Raw genomic sequence first — 22,091 nt, 5'->3', positions numbered from 1 at the left:
TCTGGGTTAGTCAGTGCAACATCTGTCAAGTCTCGTCGGGGCTTTGTTACTGCATTAATGATCTCTATACAATCATGTGGAGCTGAATTTGTAATGTTCGAAGGTAACAATGTGGCAGGATTGAGTATACTACAACGTCTGATTTCTATGTGTGGCTGGAACAATGTCAATTCATAACCTGTCAGTCGTGCTATAGTCAAGTGTTGAGTCTGTGTTCGGTTTAAAAGAACTTCCACAGAGTGTGGAACTTGTACTGTCAGGGGATGTCCTAGCACTATAGAATCACTTTGTCGGATTGCTAAGGCTGTCACTGCAACTGATTTCAAGCACGCAGGCAGGGCCTGGGCTACTGGGTCTAATGTACTCGAAAAATAAGCACACGGCTTATGTGAACCTGCTTGGTCTTGCGTGAGGACAGGATGCCCTCTGGGTGACAGGTATGCGCTCTATAAGTATGCGAAATAAATAAATAAATAAATAAATAATGCTGTGCCATCACGTTCTGTCACAAAAAGTGTAAAAGGTTTGCTGTAACATGGTGTTGCTAAAACTGGTGCTTGACATAATGCTTTCTTTAATTCATCAAAAGCCTGTGTATGTTCCTGAGTCTAAGGGAGGACAGTCGAAGACGCTGCCTCCTGTGTTGTCAACTGTATCAGTGGTTTAGCTAGAAATGCGTACTGGGGAATCCATTGTCTGCAGTAAGAGGTGAGACCAATAAAAGCCCGCACTTCCTTTTGTGTCTTGGGTTGCGGTAAGTGTGCAATTAACTCAATGCGGTCAGGTGTTAGCTGTCTCCCCCTCTTGGACAGCAAGTGCCCAAGGTACACCACTTGCTGAACACAGAATTGTAACTTCGAAGGGGACACCTTGTGTCCCTTGTCTGCCAAAAAATGTAAAACTGTCAGTGATGCATGTTCACATTCAGGTTCGGTTCGGGCGGTGATCAACAGATCATCGACATACTGAAGTAGGGCTGTGTTAACTGGCATGTGAATACTGTCAAGTTGTCTTTTCAATGCTTGGCTGTAGATGCTGGGGCTTTCTGTGAATCCTTGAGGTGCGCGTGCAAATTTGAAGCTACGGCCATTTAAACAGAATCCGAAGAGATATTGGCTTTCCGGATCAATGGGGACACTGAAGAAGGCGTTCTTGAGGTCAATTACAGTAAAGAACGTCGCCTCTGAATCAATAGCAGTCAATAAGGATGAGATTTCTGGGACCACAGGATACTGTGGTACAATGCATTTATTAAATTCTCGCAAATCGATCACCAACCGATAAACAGGTGGTGCATTCGGGTCAGTACGTTTAAGAATCGGAATGATAGGGGAATTACATAAATTGGAGTCGGTTTCTACAACCACTCCCTGTGCGATCAGCTCTTCAATGATTCCCAGTAAAGCCACTACAGCATCGGGTGGTAACTTGTATTGTCGGACTCGGGGCAGTACAACTCCTGGCTTGAGTGTGACTCGGTATGGTGTAATGTGCATACAACCTACATCAGTTGGGCCTTTTGCCCACAAATGTTCTGGTACATTTTTCAATCTGACATCAAAATCTCGTAACACATAGTGACCTTTAAAGTCACGTAAAAATAATCTAACTCCTTCCGGAGAACAACATATCACTGCTCCTAGAGCTTTCAGTGTCTTGATACCTAATAAGTTTTCTGGACATGACTTCGTGAGTAATAAGTCTGTAGTGCATGACAATGGACCAACTGCTAGAGGAACAGGTTTCGATACTTCATTAACAATAGGCTGTCCTGAAAATCCAAGGGAAACATTCTGTGAGCCTGAGAGGGGTGCCCCTGGAACCTCGTCATGACTTATCGTTGTTCGACTTGCCCCTGTGTCAATCAAAAACTTTTTATCTTTTCCTAATACTTGACTATGTACATATGGACCTTCTTGATCTACAGGGATCTCAATGAGAGGCAAGCCAACCTCCCTCTCTAGGCTGTTTCATGAGTATCGCTGATAATCGGGATAATCAGATTGTGCATACTGGTACATCTGCTGTGAAACTTGCTGTGTCGCGGCAATGGGCTGTGCATGTGGTACCGCTACTGTCTGTCCTGTCTGTTGTGGAGCGAGCTGTGACTGTACGTGCTGTGGAATATGTTGCTGAACTTGGGGTTGGACCTGGTCCTGTCTAGGCTGACGTGGTCTTTCTTTAGTTTTTCCTGTTGCTATATTGTGTTTCAGAACTGTACATTCATTCACATAGTGGCCTGGCTGTTTACAATAGTTGCATGTCCCTTTAACGGGAGCTGTCGTATTATTTGATTGTGTCATACCCCTTTTCTGACCGTCAGCTGGAACTGACTGAGCAACTAACATTTTCATTTTCGTATCTTTCATACGTCTCTGTTCGTGGTCTTGTTCTTCCCTAATTCTATTCTGGTGGTACTGTAACATTTGTAACATTTGGGACGGCGTATTTGCTTGCCATGTACTTTCTACTTTCAAAACACGATTCTTAACTTGAGGCAGGGAATTCTCGACTAATTTCGATACAAAAAGGTGTGGGTATGACTCGCTACTCGTTTTCAGACCACTGTTAATAATAAAACATTTCTCGAATCTAGAATAAAAATCACTAGTGTCTTCATCGTGTTTCTGTTTACAGGCTGAGATTGCGTCCCAGTCTTCCTTTTTGGTCGCTAACAGTCTAGGCAGAACCTGTACTAATAAACCTGGTAATGCTTTAGCTTTGTCCCTAAGGCCTAAACCTGCGGTACGTCCATTTTCTTCAACTTCTAATGCAGCCCAATCAATCTTTGTCTCTCCCACCTCCCATTCTTTTTCCTTTAATTTCTCGTAAATTCCAGCAGGCAACAGTACTTTTAACATTTTCATAATATCTGTATACGTGTAATCACCCATGAGTAACATATCTTTAATTTCTCGGTGAAAACCTGCAGGGTCTTTATCATGACAGGGCACTATTTTCTTCATTTCTAATAATTCCATTTTAGTGATTGGTGTATATACAAATACACGTTCTAGTGAGTTATCGTCTTTTCTGACCGGATGTACTTCTCGTAAGGGATTCTGTCTGTCAAAATAATACATTTTTCTTTCTGGGGGTGGTGGAGCAGACATATACTGTGGTTTCAGGAAAACATTATACTTGTGTCTATGTTCTAGAATTTCTTTAATTAAATCAGTACCTAGGCCTCTCCATCTATTAGAGAGCAATTCTACTAATATATCGAGTAAGGGACCTGGATCAGAATGTTGGCTTTTAAACAACGTAATGAGGTGCTGAATCATGTATACACTAGCTAATTTCTGTTCATCAGGGGAAAGGTTCAAAAACGTCTGAGCTACTGCATCGTCACTATACGTACTAGAATTGTCAGCCCATTGTACTGCGGACCGGGCTAGTTCTTGTTCATCCATGGAATTTAGTACATGGTACCCCACTCGATTTTGCAGTATTTTATCGGTAGCCTGAAACATATGTTCAGGAGTCTTTGGATTGGACAAAAACGTAATATCATACTTTGAGTGTCAACTTTCTGATATGCCATGGCCTCGCCAATACTTTCAGGACCTTCCCCCGTTTGGACAAAATGATATATTCTGTCTAGATGTTCAATCATTCCTGGTAGTAACATTAAATAGTTTGCGACTCGTCGTAGACGTACTGATGCGAGCATCATTCTGTCGTCTTTACCGGGTACTGAATCATATCTACAGTCTGTGAGGGGCTCTTTAAGTATGTCGTAACTCGCTGTTTGAGGTGTACGTTGCTTTGCTAAATCCCTTTACGTTAGACGATGTGCTTGTGGCGGTGTCTGAAAACCTCCCGTCGTACCCCCTGAGGTGCCAGGACCAAAAGGATTTAGTGGATTAATGTCAGGAAGAGCGTGTGGGGAAGTGATAATAGGTGCGGGAAGTGCTGGAACGGGAGGAGGTGGAGTTTGTGGTTGCGGAAGTGGGGGCAGATGATCTTGGGGTGGAGGTAGTACGGGTACATGGGCAGGTGCAGTAGTATATGCGGGAGCTACGTCGTCTAAATAGGAAGAAAGGAAAATGTCTGCTGCGGTCTTGTGACGTAATTTAGTCGGAACCAATGGGGCGGGCAGATCTTTTGGCACTTCCGGGGTGGCCTTAGGTAAACCCTCGGCCAGAAGAGGATACATACCATTCATAAGGGTGTTTCGTTGTCTGTCTACTTGTTCTGCTTTAACTCGTATACCTTCCTCAACTAGTGCATTTTCTCGGGCTTTGTCTGAATCTTCTCTATGTTTCTCTGCTTTTCTGAGTTCTTTCTCTGTACGTCTATGCGATTCTTTACGCCACAATTCTATGGCGTCTTTCTGAGATTGTCTGGCTTTCTTTTTCCATAGCGCTTCTTCTACTCTCATGATGCAATCTGCATCCCATGTCCCTGTAGCGGGCCATCTATATCTTTCGTCTAGGTTCTTGGTATAATCGGTCCATAAATCTAGATATAATATGGCATCTAAGCCATGTTTATGGTACATAAAATTTCCGGGGGTGTCCCTAGGTGGGACAGGGATCGATTCCTCTAGTATCCCTTTTCTAGTTCCTATCTGTCTTAATTTAGAGAACAATTGCATCTTGATACTTGATACTTGATACTTACTTGAACCTGAACACACTTTAACACAGAAAACACGGTAATGAATATCAAACAGTCACTCACACCACGACATTAATCAAACAGAAACATTTTGTACAGATATTAACCATACTGGAATTCTAAAACGAGAACCTAAAATCGGACTCTTGAACTGAATACTAGATATACTGCTAAACAGTACAGATACACTGCTAAAACAGTGCAGACCGGGTCTGCGTACCCAAACCCGTCTTTACCGGATACATAGTAATGCACCCGTCTAGATGCGTCCCCAGCAACGGTACTCACCGGGAAGCACGGAATGGAAGGCCTCGGAAAACTCGACTGGACTGGACCGGACTGGACTCGACTTGACTCGGGACTCATGACGTCACTGGCACGCCGATACTGGTGGGCCTTGAAACACCTCGGATCTTGCGCTCTTGGCTGGGCTCTGGTCGGGATCCTCCGCACTCCTTACCGCCTCGTCTGGGTGTCGATCGCAGTCTCAGTCACCTCCGTTGGCCAGAGGGAGATACAGGAAATCCTGCGGGTACGCGTAATTGTCCGTCTTGACTGTGGCAGGGGGCTAGTCTTGCAACGCACCTCCGGCGCGTAAGGTGGGGGAGGGGTCCCTGTTCGGGCGCCAAATTTATGTGGTAAATAGATATTTACCGTCGGAATTTCTATGCAGTAAAATACAATTAAATAACTCAATCGGAAATAAAGAGGCAAAATCCGTGGTATCTGAGTTTTAAAAGGGGTTTTATTCCATAGAATGGAATGGTTCGAACCAGGTATATCGTATTCCTTTCACCATCAAGGATCAGGAAGGGATATCACACATTTTATTGACAGCGTACATCATTTATAGTAAATCCATATGATGGTGAAGAATACAGAAGGCGTAACAGCTGAGAGAAACGAGATAAGAACACATGTGCGTAACAGAAAGGCGTGCACGAGGGCGTACACAGAGGTGTGTGCTAGAAACGTCACATGAAAGCGTCACAAGTGGGTGGTAACATAGCGGAATCTTGTAGTGTCAGCAGAAATCTGTAGCCAGGATGCGCGCGCAGCAGCATGACGTGTGACTGACGTAAGGCTGGAGGGTGCAGGGGACTTGACATTTAACACTAGAGGAGAGAGACAGAAGTCTGGCATGTCAGATCGACTCGTTCCTAAACCATATCTGATATCTTGTGTTTGGGGAACTATACTATCTAGAAGGAAAGGTTTCTTGGGCAGAGGCTACTCTATACTGACTATTAATGTGTGCATATGTGACTACGTGTCTACGTGTAATGCGAGGGGCCATGGGCCTACCATGGTAACAGGAGCAATGAATTACTTGCATGGAGACAGAGAGGCCGGGCCCTTTGCTCTGCAGCCGGGAAATGTTTATCTATTCTGCTAGACTGGAATGTGTTTTCGAGGAGCTGAACTCGGCTATACTGATAACTTGAAGGCAAAATACTGTTTTTGGCAGGCAAGCAGGCCGAGCCGGGCACCGCTCGCCACGCAGGGAGTAGAACAGAGGTCAGGAATGCATCCCACGTTGCAGCTTTCAGGTAGAGAACAGAAAGGGCTCGATGGCAGAAATCAGGGCCTAGCTCTGCAGGGCTAGGAAAACGTGGAAGTGCACCATGAAAAGACGTTGGCAAGGCATACCTAGGAACGGAATTATTGATCCATTCATGGTGGATCTGAAAGAGGACATGTTACCGTTTGACGCAAATGTATTTGCGTCTTCATAGCAGGTCGAGGAGGGAAGTTACATGCACTTTAAGCTCGTACATGGAGATGGTGGGGTTCCTGTTAGGGGACACAATTGACCAAAAATTCATATTACCTCATATTATATATTACAGCACTGCTGCAAAACAAACCCAATGTAACAAAAGTGGTGCCCACCGCTACAAAAGTGGCCCCCACCCTTCCAGCCTACTGGGAACATGCCCAGTTCCCTCTATGGCCAGTCCAGACCTGTTAATAACTGCCACTTCATATAGATAACTCCAGTATTTTTCTTTGATGAATATGCAAAAAAATGAAACGCTATTCGCAAAATCTTGCCTTCACGTCAATAATTGTGATAACACAGTCCCTGTGCTGTTTTTTTCTTGCAGCCTCTCACATTTGGAGCTTATGTTTGTGCAATGAACAGTGGATTCTGTTCTTGTGATCTTCCTTGAAAATGTGCTCCATTGACAGATATGTTTCAAAGGCAAAAACAATGGGGTCAATTAGGATGGCGGACGGACAAAGTGCGTCCGCCATCCTGTCGGGGGACGGAACCGTCCGCCACAGGGGCGGAGGTCCCATGCCTCGAATTAGGATGCACCCGCCACAGTGGCGGGTACATCCCGCATTTTTAACATTGCGGCGGGCAGCACTGAAATCACCGCCCTCCGCAATGCTAAAAATGCATGTTGTGCGTTTCAAAGCACAACATGACAGACACTGCGCGGTCCCTGCCATGTTGTATTTTGAAACGCAGGGAGGTACCATAGGTACCGAACATGTGAACCCCTCACCCCCCCTTCTCCCTGGGGGCCCGCAACGGGCCCCCAAAGCAAAGACCGTATGCCTTTTCGTGGAGGCATTGCCGCATTGCCCACAGCACATCATAATATGGCTGGCGGTGTCTATTAGACACCGCCACCATATTAGACCTCTTCCGCCGCGGTCGCGACCGCGGCAGAAAAGCGGCGGACGGTCTTCCCGTCCGCCGCTGTCCCCCCGCCATTGTAATATGGCAGGGGGAAATAGGTGGCGGTGGCGATCCGTCCGCCATCCTAATCGGCCCCACAGTTTTGGAGAGAGGTGATGTGACAAGCATTCATGATCACCTTCCTTTGTATATTTCCAGACACTTTGCAGTTCCCCCCTTTTTTCAGTTTTAGCGTGAATTGAGCACATGGGGCTGGCTTGCAATCTGTAAACAACTGACTATTTTGAGATTAGATATTTAACATGTGAAAGAAATTGCACTGTTTGCTTGGTTGACCTAGAAAGGTGCTATGATGGCAAATGACCAAAACACGCTAACTTAAAGACTATCTCCAAGAAGGCCTTGTGCATGGATTGCCTACCTTTGTTCAGTAGATGTATGTTCACATCCTAAAGGTGTGCATCGATACTACAACATGCAGGCTTGATGAATGTCAGAATGTGTTCTTAATTTGCAAACAAAATAGGTGCAAAAAATAGGCGCACATGTCCAAAGCTTTACTGAGGAGCATGTCTCCCCTGCTGTCAAAGGTCAGGGTTTCCAAATACTAGGGATGCCTTGTCTTGAGTCCAACTCATGCTTCTTTCTTTCACCACATTAGACTTTCTAGCTTTTTATTTCACTCATGGAGGTTCTGTTACATCCATTCCTGTCCCATTTCTAAGGGGTTTTCCTATCATTTTTTTTTATCTTCATTATCTCTTTTCGTCATTTGTCTCTCTCTTGCTCTGGGTCAAAGTCTGATGAAAAAAAATAATTCCTGGTCCCAAAATAGAAGTGCAGGTGACCGTCATCTCCAACAACTGGCAGAAATTAAGCCTATTTCAAAGTATGACTTAATGATAAACAATATCTGTTAATATGAAAACATAAGACTAGTATTAATATGCCACTTAGTAGTAAGCTGAAGACAATGGCCATGTAATGGTAAAATATTTTGGTGGAAGATGTGTATGTTTTTAGATGACTGTTTATGTTTTCAATTATTGCGTCTTTGATTTTCCCACAGATATTGTTCTAAAAAGTTTCCACATAGAGCCAAGTCAACTGAGAGATAAATTATTGATCATGTATGAGCAAGATGGTGGACTTTCGAATGAGCAGATTACAACATTACGTAGGTAAGCATCAGTGGTGGCTGGTATGGAAGAGAAATGGTGGGTGAAATAAAAATGACACTTACCTCTGCATGGCCTCCATCTCTCCTCCGTCGTCTCTCCTGTGCTTCTCTTGCTGAATCCCAGAGGCAGGAAGTACACAAGCTCCCCTAAACCAATCACGTTGCTGCTGCCACCAGCATGCCAGCAACATCATGATTGGTCTGAGCAGGCTGAATCAGTGCTCACACAGGGAGTGGGAGCCTGTGCATGTTCTCCACCAAGTCTGAGCAATACAGCCAGGTGGAAAAATGGTAAGTACACATGACTGTTTGACTGGCCCAAGACGGACGGCCAAACCATCATGCACACTTAAGTGCAAATATTTCCTCCTCACCCTTGCTCTGACCGCCCAGCCAGCCTTAACCTGTTTTGCACTGAAAAACAAAATGATAATAAAATTGTGTTATTATCATTTTATTTTTCCTTTTTTACACTGATGAAACGCAGTGGGACAATGCTTCTCTACCTTAGCAGAGGAGCCGCTGCTGGTAAGCATGTCAAATGGAGTCACTATTAACCGTCAGTAGAGGTGAAATATTTGAAAAGCGGGATGAACATTTGATCCTAGGTTTATTAAGGCTATGTGCTGGTGCAAAAAGACTTTAAGGGTCATATTTGTAATTTTGTCATGCAATGCAACATAGCAAGACACTTAGCTGTGCTGCGTGAAAGGGCAGAAATGTGCCCTATCTATCAAGATACGACTCACTCCTGCTCCATCCCTGCGCTGTTGCACTTTTGGCTTCCTTGCGCCAGCACATGCTCCCTTGCACCATGGTGCAAGGGTGTCTGCGTTGCAGGCAGGATTGTTTTTGTGCAAGAAAGGACACATTCCTGAACAAAGACCATTCTGTGATAAGAAATGAGGAGAAATAAAGATATTTCTTCTCGCTATGCCTCCCCTGGGAAGCCATACCTTTTTGATGCATCCCCAGGTCTAGCACTCAAGGTAACTTTAGGAATGCACCAACATCCATGCATGCATGTATATGCATGTGACCCATTTTCTGACCATGGAACGCCTCTCTGGAGAAGAATCACCCAAGGCAGAGACTTAAACTGCCTTCGCATTAATCGAAATTTACCAAGCAACGCAGGGCCCCACAAGGTGGTTTTGTATGTCCTGATGAATCTCATTCTATGTTTTACATTGACCTGCACCCAAATGCGTGGCGCAAGGGCAACACAAAACCTTTCATAAATCTGGCTCTCTGTCTTGAAAGATTATGTAATATCCACTGCAAAAGCTGATTATTTCGCAAAGCAAAAATACTTCTGTGTTGGTTTTTATTGCTAAAAACAATCTAGTAATACAGCCAGACCAAGATTTGCATCAAAACTATTGCCTCCTTGAAACAGACAATAACAAGGGGAAATGTGCTTTTTGTAATAAAATATGCATTTCATGTGTGCTGCAGTGTGGTGCAGAAAGCCACACAGTGCAGCTTCTTTGTTTATCGGCAGAGGCGAAGACACCGGATCACTGACAGAATATCAACAGCAAAAATGTCGAGCTACAAAAATATCGACACAAAAATATTGTTGTCCAAAATATCAAAGTCCTATCTCCATAATGGTAAGTACAAAAATATCGAAAAACAAATATAGTTGTTAAAAATATAATTGTTAAATATATAATTTTTTTTAAAATGTTTAAAAAATAGTGTCAAATAATGTAAATATTACATAAAATTGAAGAAAAAAATAGTTAGAATTATTAGAATATGTTTAAAACTATAAATAATAAATATAATATAAAATAAATTAAACATACATATATATTTAAAATATAATATATATAAACTTAATATAACTTAATATAACTGATTAATAACTATTTTAATCGATTATAAAATGTTAGAAACATATTCAAAATTATACGTTCTTGTACGAATTCCATATATTGAAACAACAGAAGGAACAAAATTCACACTTTCAGCAAAAAGAAGAATCAGCAAGAAAAGGGCCGGGAAGACCAAGAGGAAAAACTGTCAACAAAAACAAAAAGAAAAACAAAGTTTAAACAGGAGGGGTGGTCGCAACAAATTCTGGCATAGGAACTTTCCATTTACAGAGACACCTGATCAATCTATCATCAATTTGTCAAAACATAAATTATCCATGGAAGAGGAATCACTCCTAAAACTTGGACTATCATTGTGTCCTGTTACAGATTGGAACTACTTAGATACCAGAATTGATTTATTACTCTATATACGAAAATTGAAACTTATGAAATTACATGCCACATCAACAAAATAAAAGAATCACCGCCCCACAGCCATGTCAGATCAAACAATAGATTGAGCAACTGGCTTTATGATTGGGGACAATGATGCTATTCTAGAAATTCATGAATTAGAGTGCAATGTTAATGAGAATGAATCTGGTAGTGTGGCTGACACCTTGGAGAACATTGGCTCTACAATTGGTTCTATAGGTAGCAGCGGCCTAAAACCGAAATCTCGCTTTAACCAAAATATGCTCCATGACAATATTGAAGCTTTCCGTTCGGTGATGGTACAAGAGCTGATTAAATTGAGAAGTGACCAAAAATACAGAATCAAAGACAATTTGACTCACAAACAGCGGATGGCATTACAGGATCTCTTGCAGGACTCATCATTGATATTAAAGAACCTCTGACAAGGGGGGAAACATTGTCCTGTGGGATATTCAGGACTAGAGGTCAGAAGCAATGCGGCAACTGACAGACAGCAGTTGTTACGAAATTGTAACATGGCAACAATATGGTAATACCATCAAAAGATATCATGTTATATAACTGGTGGAATGTAACCTAAGGTGCATAAGTATCAAACAAAGCCAGCTTGGAGACCCATTGTTTCCTCTAATGGGGGATTATAAAAGAACACCTCAATTTTGTTTTAATTATTTCTTCGGCCCCTATGTCAAAGATCTACGATCTCACTGTCAGGACAGTACAGATTTTTTGAAGAGGATTCATGATGTAAGATGGGAGAATGAATTCATGCTAATTACTTTGGACGTTTGTTCATTGTACACGTGTACTGATCCGGAACAAGGTGTAAATGCATGCTTGTACTATTTGCAAAGGAGATCTATTGCACTGTATGAGCATACAGTTATGCTTAAACTCATGATGTCCTATTGTCTTAATGGAAATATCCTTTTGTTTGATAAGGTCCTTTATCGCCAGAAGTCTGGAACCGCGATGGGTACCTGCTTCGCCTCCAGCCTAGCTAATTTATTTCTGGGCTGGTGGGAGGAGCAGGTAGTCCGGTCTGATGCCAATGACATATATACCTACCATATACCTTTATGGATGAGGTATATAGGTGACCTCTTCCTCATCTGGGATGGGGACAGGATCTAGCCAGAACTTTCATCTCCAGCTTATCATCAAACCATCTAAATCTCAAATTCACATCCCAAATGAGTCAAACTCAATGTTTTTTTTGGATATACATGTCATGGTTCAGGGTGACAAACTGGTCACTGAGCTTTTTAGAAAAGAGACAGCAGGCAATAGTAATGTACACGCTCAGAGCCATCATCCTACTTCTCTCCTAAATAGCATCCCATATGGAGAGCTATTAAGAGCCCATAGAAACTGCAGCACTGACTCCAGTTTATCAAAGGAATCCAATAACATGTTAAGCAGATTTAGACAGGGAGGGTACTCTGAAAAGGTGTTATCCATAGCAAAACACAAACTGTCTAGTGTCAAACAAACTGAGATCATTTTTAAAGAACGAGATTTGGTTGCTCAAAATGAAACAACAACGACTCCCAGCATGACCACCAAATTTAATGATAGAGCTGGCAAGCTTAGGTGGATCATAAAAAACATTAGAGCCTTATCCAGGCCGATCCTATCAAGGCAAAAAAGTTGGTGCATCCCCCACTATAACCTATAGGAGGACCCGTTCTCTGAAGGATAAATTGGTTAGTAGCCACTTTCAGAATAATAAAATCTCGGGTGGTTACAAAGCAGTAAAGGATTCCACAGATGCCAATCTTGTAAGGCTTGCAGGTATAGTGAAAGCAGCAAGAGTTACAAGTTATGAAACGGCAAAGAAAAATTAATATCTAAATTCATTACCTGTACATCAGATCATGTTGTGTACATTCTAGAATGTCCTTGGGGGCTCTGCTGTATAGGGAGCACCAAATTGCCTATAAAAAAACCTATTTTGGAACATCAAAGAGCAATAGTAAACGTAGACTTAATTTATTCCGTGGCCAGACATTTCTATCATGAACACAATAGTGATTACACATTGTTGAAGTACATAGGGATTGATCGCGTCCTTAAACATATTAGGGGCGGGGACATGGAGAAACAGTTGAGGATCTAAGAATAAAGATTCATTATCAACCTCAATGCTAGAATACCAGTTGGCCTTAATACAGGGGAGGAGTTGGCCACACATATAGGGGTATAGTCCATGTCACCCTTATATTGAAACTATCTGTCCCTGTCTCTCTTGTTCTCCCATGATGAAATGTATATTACTGATTTTAAGTCACACTGCATATATATTTTTTATTTCACATACTAATCATTATTTGACCATTAGGGGATGTGTTATTTCAAATTGGGAAATTGAAGGTAGATACCTTGAATTGTTTGTATCACTGAGATTTGACATTTGAAAGCGATATGATAATAATATCATGGGGACAGTTGTTCCGCTGTAATCAAAATTGGAGTAGTGTTTTCTATTCTCTTTCCCTTTTCCTTTTTCTCATTCTTATTGTCCTCTTTTTGGCTAACTTTGGAAATTGTATACATATATTGTATCTTTTTTTCTTGTTAGTTGGTGTGGTTATTTACATATTTCACAATTCTCTTTAATGCCATTGGGTTGCATTATTTACACCATGCTAAGCGTCTATACCATCATTGAAATTATAATGTTGCTGCAATCTCTGTGGCTATTCAGTGATTAGCATGTTTTAAATTGCAATTAGGGTTGTTGGCACATTGATATTTGATATAGAGCTGTGAATACTTGATTATCAGGTCATTTATTTACGAAAAGTCTCCATTTGGAGTTAATTGGTTCTGAGCTGCGGAAGGATATTAATTTGCTCCGCTATAATCTGTAACGTATTGACAATGTTGCTTCTTTTCATTGTGGTAAATGGTTTACCAGATGTAATGCAATGCACCTTATCCTTCATAATTTCATTCAATTTATTTCATCAACTGGTATGCCACTAGAAATGTAATATATGTTCATTTACATAAATTGTTATTTAGGATTTACAAAACTTAATGCATTACTGCCACAAAGTATTTTCTTCCATTTCATTGTGACGTATGCGGATACATGGTGTAATGCTTCCAATGCCCTTTGAACTTGACAAAGGCCGTTTTGGCTGAAAAGCGTTGTTCGGTTTGTTTTTTCACTCGGAATAAACAACTGGTGCTAATTTGGTGTGCCGCCTTTTCCTTCCAATTGGCTTCGATCTTTCTACATATATATATATATATATATTCACTGAAAAAACCATAGGTTTCACACCAGTTATAGTTAGGAATTAGCATTTAAAAAACCTATGAAATTCACTGAAAAAACCATAGGTTTCACACCAGTTATAGTTAGGAATTAGCATTTAAAAAACCTATTAAATTCACTGAAAAAACCATAGGTTTCACACCAGTTATAGTTAGCTGGAAATTTTACTGATATAAAACCATTGAAATTCCCACGTTATAGTTAGTCGGACTCACTATAACTTGCGCGTGCAATGCACTGCTGATGACATCACATATTACATCACTCATGACATGGTCAGTGACATCACTCATGACATCACTGATGACATCATCCTTGCGACAGAGTGACAGACCTCCTTTTAGTGTAATGTAACCCTTGAAACACATATTCAAAAATAGAAACTAATATTTTCAAAAAAGTGGATATACCCATACCAGTTACAACAACCAATTCAGTAATACCACCATCTAATACACATCCACTCATGTGTATGTATATGGGTTATTAGATATTTTTATTAGTATCAGTATGAGTGTCTATATGGTTTGGTGGGGGTATTACTTAGCACATAGATGCATGAGTGACTGACTCTTTGTTTGTATGTGTTTTGAAGACAGCATATGTACAGGACTGTATGGGTGGATGAGTGTCTATATGTGTTTGTTAGTGAGTGAATGACTGTCTCACTAGTGTCTTTATCAGTAACTATATATGTTTTAATCTAGTATATATGAATATTGATGTATATAAGTGAGTATATGTGAGAGTAAGAGATTGTAAGAGTTCCTGTTTAAATAAGTATGTGTTTCTATAAGTGATTGTTTAAGAGAATAAATATGTGTAATTTTAAATAGAAGTAAGGTGGAAGTGTGTGTATAACTCTATATTCAAATAAATGGATGTACAATAGTTTATTTGCACGTGTGAATATGTGTGTGAGTAACTTTTGGATGAATGTCGGTGTGTAACAGGATGTATAGGTGTATCACTTCATATGATGAGTGAGTATATGTATGAGTGACTATATAGAACTGTTGGTGAATGAGTGGATGTGTATATAGATAGTGGAATTACTGAATTGCTTGTTGTAACTGATATAGGTATCTCCATTTTATTAAAAATTTCAGTTTCTATTTTTGAATATGTGTCTCAAGGGTTACATTATAGTGAAAGGAGGTCTGTCACTATGTCACAAGGATGGTGTCATGAGTGATGTCACTGACCATGTCATGAGTGATGTAATATGTGATGTCATCAGCAGTGCATTGCACGCGCAAGTTATAGTGAGTCCGACTAACTATAACGTGGGAATTTCAATGGTTTTATATCAGTAAAATTTCCAGCTAACTATAACTGGTGTGAAACCTATGGTTTTTTCAGTGAATTTAATAGGTTTTTTAAATGCTAATTCCTAACTATAACTGGTGTGAAACCTATGGTTTTTTCAGTGAATTTCATAGGTTTTTTAAATGCTAATTCCTAACTATAACTGGTGTGAAACCTATGTTTTTTTCAGTGAATTTCATAGGTTTTTTAAATGCTAATTCCTAACTTTTTATTCATACTCATACCTATGTGTTTTTTAGTGAATTGCTAAAGTATGTTTTTGTAAAAATGAACACTATAATGTATATTGAGATAATATTTTTAATTTAAAATATTTTTTTTTATATTTCGTTTTTGGTGCGCGCACCGGTGCGCGTACCGTCAGCGCACTAACAAAAAAAAAGAAAAAAAAAATGAAGGAGGGACTGTGTAATAGATAGTAAGACAGATAAAAAGTGTAAAAGGAAGTAACTGAGAAAAGAAAAATGAATAAGGGAGCAAAAGAAAGAAGAAATAGGAAGAAGACTAAAGCAGAGGTTAAGGGAGATTGTAAATGGATGTTGAAAGTAAAAAGAAGGACAGTTAAGTATGGGAATGTCAGGTAGTGACGGAATCAGAGGAAAAGAATAGCAGTGATTGAGGGAAAGTAAATATCAGTGAATATAAGTAAAGAGGGGTGAAAGAGGGTACATGTAAGTGAATAAGGGTAACACATGGGGAGTAATAGAGACAAACAAAAGAGAGAGTAAAAGTAGGACTGTCACAAAGGGACTAAGTGAACCAGTAAAAAAGGTAAGTGAAGGAGTGTGCATAGGCAGAAGTACTGAAAGAAATTGAATGTGGTCGGAAGTAAACATGGAACAAAAGAATAAGTGAGGGAAGCAAAGTAAGGAAATAGGGGTGCGGTAGGGTGACAGAAAAATAGTGAAAATAAAACAAAAGGTGATAACAAAAAAGATTTTGTAAACACACTTACCATATAATCAATGCAAACTTGTATCTATGAAAGATAAAAGAAAAAACACGTTATAATTTCTTAAAAATATATAATAAAATAGAAGCAACAGTTCATGAGGTTTAAAAATCTACAAAAGTTTACTAAGAAATGATGCAATAGTGAAGGATACAAAAACAGAAAGAAAGTAATGTAGAAAGAGAAAAAAAAAGGAAAAAGAAATAGAAAGAGAACAAATTCCTAAAGGTAAATAAGATACTAAAAGAATGTAAGATATCAAATCAAAATCAGTAAAGATAAGAAAATAAAAGAAAAATGAGTGAAAAGGAGAGAAGTCTGATTGAGAAACTATAAATAAAAAAGAGGAATAGAAGATGATTGAGAGTGAGTGAAGTAAAGTAACAGAGTGAAGGGATGAAAGGAATGAAGTTAGTATAGAATGATGGATAAAACAGGAGTGAGAGAGTAAGTACACAGAAAGACAAAAGGAAGAACTAAGTGAACTACAGTACAATGGATGCGAAAGAAAAAAAAAGGAGAAAAAGAAAGAGAGGGTTAGGAAACTAAAGCAGTGGTACTGTGAGAATATGAAAAAGATAAAAAGTGGTGGAAGGAACAGAGGAAATGCAGACAGTTCCTATTAGATTAAGAAGTTGTGAATGAAGTGCACTAAAGAAACAGCGATGAAAAAAGAGTGTAAATTAGTAAAGAGAGGTAAATAAGGGTGAAAAAGAAAATGAGTATAAGACAATGTGAACACAATATAAATTACACAATGCAAACTACACAATAACTTCTACAATATGTTACATTATTTATTTTTGCTGTTCTCAGAATATATTGAATTTCACTTAAATTAGTGAGATCAAAGTCTTCATCATATAACAGCGGGAAAAAAAAAACACAATCTAAAAGATTGTGTTTAAAAAAACCCATTCAAACATACATCTCATATAAGTACACTAATCTTTGATTCACTTACTTTTCCGTGAGACCAAATTGCAGATAGTGAAGGTCCTTTTGGTGGAAAAAAGTCTGCTGTGCTCTATAACTTCCATTTCATCGACTTCCTATGAAAAAAGATCTAACAACATCATATGTTACACTTTCCTCACGGCCAATTTGTGTCACATATATCAGTATTTTTTACTTTGAGATCCACTTAAAGTATCTACATGAGATTGCAGATAGTGAAGGTCCTTTTGGTGAAAAAAGTCTGCTGTGCTCTATAACTTCGATTTCATCAACTTCCTATGAAAAAAGATCTAACAACATCATATCTTACATTTTCCTCACGGCCAATTTGTGTCAGATATATCAGTATTTTTTACTTTGAGATCCACTTAAAGTATCTACATCAGATAAATAATTTAAAATATTAGATAAACTAACTAACTAACTAACTTTTATTAACTATTCCCGTCTTCAAAGGCCAATTCCCTTTACTAAAACTTTGGTTTTAAAAACACTAGATAAGAATTTGTAGAGTCATAAGGCAAACGTTGTTTATAAGTTAAATGAGAATCATTGCAGTAACTCCATCCATTTTCAGATTTTAAGTAGCATGTATAATGTCCTGAGGTGGTCGAAGATCCATCATGATAAATAATAGCTTCAGTTGTAAAGGTCCTTCCAGAAATTGATAACTGAGAAGCCACAAAATTTTTGATAGAAGTTGTCAATTTAGTTCCATCAGGTCTACATCGTTGGAAAACTAAAATAATATACTGCCCATACCTTTGTATAAATAATGTGGACAGCATTGTACAGTTACATTGGGTACACACCATATTATGATCTGCTGCTTTAACTAGATTTTTAAAAGACACTGATTTACAGTCTGGTAAAGTCAAATATATAAATCTTTCAGTGTCTATTGTAGTAGTACTTGATAAACTACAATTGTGGCAGTCATGCTGCCATTGATAAGAAAGACTGAAAAGATTATCTACATCTACACCTTCATCTTCCAAAACACCAAACATATACATTAAAAATTCCTGACAATCCTGCTGAATGTTCTGTGAAAATTTATCTTGACCAGAACACAAATCTAAAATATTTCGAATTTCTGTTACACTTTCTATTTGTGCTGTAACACTGCTACATTTCTGAAACACAGAATTCAATAAACCACACAATCTTTGATCCCGATTTTCAACAATCTGTTCTTGTAAACTTTTAAGAAAAAAAACAACATTAACCACTACATTAGCATAGCAGTTGACACCAGAACTGTTTTCAAACTGAAATCCAACAACATTTTCTCCACAATTCTTTTTCTTCCTGTTTTCAATTACAGTTTTCTCTACTTTTTGTCTTTTTGCAACTACCTCACTACAATTATCCTCATTTCTTCTTTTTCGGCCTACCACACGTTTTTCAAACAGAGGATATTGAGGCAAATGTGGAGCATACTCTCTTCTTAACCTATTGTATTCTTTAACACAATCTAGATCGGCAGAAATCTTTGTCTCATCACACGCAATCAAGTACAATCCTGATAAAGTTCTGACTCGAGATAATGCCACATATGCCATACCCTCTTTAAACACAGATCTTCCAATGTTCACCAATGCACTATCTACACTTAAACCTTGAGATTTATGAATTGTCACTGCATACGCCAAACAAACAGGAAACTGTTTTCGGCGAACATATAAGTCTTTTACAAGTAAAAATCTAGCAGAACAACGACTTATTTGTTGTACTTGTTCAATGCCATCAAATTTTATTTTTAAAAATTCAATTCCATCTCTATTTCTGTAATTCACAAAATCAACAACATAACCCATTGCTCCATTTACCAGACCGCTTTCAACATTTAAATTCCTTCTCAAAATGATACGACAATTTAAACACACATTCAGAGTCTTTTCAAAACCAGCTGTTTTTGAAATACTTTTCTCCAATGAATGCAATTTAGTTTTCAAATTTTCTGACAAAACAATTGTTGCACCCATATGCTCTATTTTATCTATTGCTTCCAGTTTCACAATCTCTTCATTTTCTAAGTCTAACATTTTTTGGTTGAAGATGGAACATTCTTGCAGAGTTGGCATCGACCATATCCCAGATTTCTTCTCAGTCATTTTTTTAAAAATATTCTCTGGAAGAATGTTTTCATTTGGATACAAATTTGAAATTAATCGACTATGCAAAGCTTTTTTCCCTTTCTCAGTCATTTTTCCAATTCTTACATCTTGTAGAATATTTTTATAATCTTCATCCTTGGCCTGTCGCATATTTTGAAGCAGTTCAGCATATTTAAAATTTAGCCATATATTAACATTTCCAATGCTTCCAAGGGACTTCCTGGTATCTTCATGCGTGAGCATTTTAAACACTGGTTGTCCTTTTACTGGAGTCAACTGCAATAGATCTCCAAAAACAATAATGTGTTTTCCTCCAAATAATACATCATAGTCTGTTTTAAGAATTTCTTGCATTCTCAAATGCACAAAAGCAAGCATTAGATTTGAGACCATGCTTACTTCATCTATGATAAGAAGTTTCATTTTCTTCAAGACTCTTGAAACTTCAGAACACGCATCTCCAGATAGCTTGTTGTAATGCAATTTATTATCATGTTCAACTGGCAGCATCAATAAACGATGTAGAGTAATCCCTTTAATGTTATGTGCTGCCAGACCAGTTGGAGCAGTTACAACACAAGACAGTGGTGAATCAGTCCTTTTCTGCAGATAACTTGCAACGGCTTTAATTAGAAAACTTTTTCCTGTCCCCGCTTCTCCACTTACATACAGTCGGACAGGGTCAAATAATATACATGAGCACTCTTTTTTCTCATGTCTGAATCCATGTTCAATCTGCTCTGTGACTTCATCATATATCTTTTTCTGCTCAATGTTTAGTTGCGTTACCAAATCTTCTAAGTTAACTCCATCCTCTTGAGCTTGTTCCATAGCTCTTTCCACCTCATCCATGGCAGTGGCAGCTTCATTTTGGATAATTGGTCCTCCTAGTGGATCCTGGCTCAATGAAGTAGAACTCTGACTATCTTGAGAACTGTTTCTAGCTATCTCTTCAGCAATTGTGGTTTCTTGCTCCATTTCTTCATTCAACATTTGCAGATAATTTAGAAAAATAGGACATTCTATGGTATCCTTAGTTGCATTAAAAGAGTCTTCATAACAGAGAAAATCTCCAAGTAGTTCCTCTTCTGTACGCCATGGCTTAAAGAGTTGCAAAAGAGCTAAATAGTAAAATTCTCTTTTGTCTGGAACTTCACAACTCAATTTTCGATGATTAATCAAATGGCCTTTTTTCTGCTTCACTAGACATCCTTCATAGCCAATGAGTGCATATTTTCCATTATTGATATCTTCTGTGATGTTCCTCTTATAACTGTAGTTTTGAAGAACTTCATACAAACATGTGTTCTCAAGGTGAGTACTTCTATTTGGATAGTATGTATCCAACATATTTGTCTTCAAAATATCTGTACTGTTTGGTTCTTTTTCCGCCAAATATTCAATTTCTTGTACAGATTTCAAAACTCGGTTTCGTGTTGCAGCAAGACCAAGACTCACCCAAATGATTGTTCTTGATTTGGCATAGAGACTTGCTGATGATAACCGATCAGAACATTCATATGCTCCAATTTCTCGATGCGACAACATCTTCAGACTGAAACTGTATAATTTCTTGCTTAGACTCTTTTCATGTGAAATGTCCTCCCACATTTCCTTCAGTTCTGTCTTTTCTTTTTTGGTGATGTAAGATGTCACATATCGAGCCACAGCAATAGAGTTGTCAGCAACGAACTGAATATCCATGTTAGCATTCCACATGGACAAAATCACTGGGTTGTAATCGTTGATGTACTTAGATTCTTCATTTCTTTTCAAATTATATGTGTTTTTGGGAGATTTTCTCGTCACAGTATGTCGTAGAGATGACATCAAATTATTTACTCTTCCCTTAGAAATCACTGGTCGAGGAAATGCAAAACGACATTTCGTGTAGTACTTTTCCTTGTTTTTAAATTTTCGACGACAGTACTTTCCACAACGATGAGATTGAAAACGTAAAACTTGTTGCCTTAAATTGTTTTCTTCAGTAGATTTTGGAACAGCACATGTTGAATACTCTTCAATGAAACTCATCACTGTTTCATCTGAATCTGATCCAAATTTGGGTGCATCTTTAATCCACAACAACATATGTATATGAGGAGCACCTCTCGCTTGATATTCCTTCCTCCAAAAGAAATCCAAAACCTCTCCAAGGGGAGGATTTTTTTTGTTGGTAATAAAAGACATCATAGCTTCAAATCTATGATTAAAATATCTGCAAACATTCACTGGATCTAAAGAACACAGTTCTCCTGGTGTTTTCAATTCTATATTTGGTATGTTTTCATTTGCCTCTCGTAGAAATTGAAGTAAATCGTCCCATGCATACTCAGCACAGCTAAGAGTGAGGAACCATGTAGGAGTTCCTAAGTTTCTTAGCATACATTTCAATTCTCCATGACGACGAAACCAATACTCATTGGTTCCACGTTGACATGCCATGAGATTGATTAGCTGAGATTCCAAAATACTGTCTTGCAGATTAACTTTCTCCATAAAGTCCCTTGCACATACATTTTGCAAATGAGGTCCACTTTTTAATATATGATTAACTGCATAAGAAAGCCCAGACAAATCACTTTCAAACAGTAGATGAAATAAATATGGAATGCATTGACGAAACCTTGGATCTTCTGCATATAATCTTAGAGTCCGGTATTCAGCTGCAGGAATTTGAACTGGTCGATCATCATATCGTCCACCACAACCTGTTGGAAATAATTG

General features: G+C 38.9%; 1 protein-coding gene across 2 annotated transcripts in view; it reads left to right on the top strand.

The window, feature by feature from the left end:
* Positions 1–22,091, top strand: part of LOC147706032 (uncharacterized) — a 777,463-nt gene that overhangs the window by 569,928 nt on the left and 185,444 nt on the right. For both annotated transcript variants that reach the window (XM_086932483.1, XM_086932484.1), the window contains one exon: positions 8,346–8,457. In XM_086932483.1, the coding sequence (XP_086788609.1) occupies positions 8,346–8,457 (112 nt within the window). The remainder of the gene's footprint in view (positions 1–8,345; positions 8,458–22,091) is intronic.

This window comes from Lissotriton vulgaris, chromosome 7 (assembly GCF_964263255.1).
Source record: "Lissotriton vulgaris chromosome 7, aLisVul1.2, whole genome shotgun sequence".
In the NCBI taxonomy this organism is placed as follows: Eukaryota; Metazoa; Chordata; class Amphibia; order Caudata; family Salamandridae; genus Lissotriton; species Lissotriton vulgaris.
The sequence above is the reverse complement of the archived record's forward strand: the minus strand, read 5'-3'. Positions and strand labels throughout refer to the sequence as shown.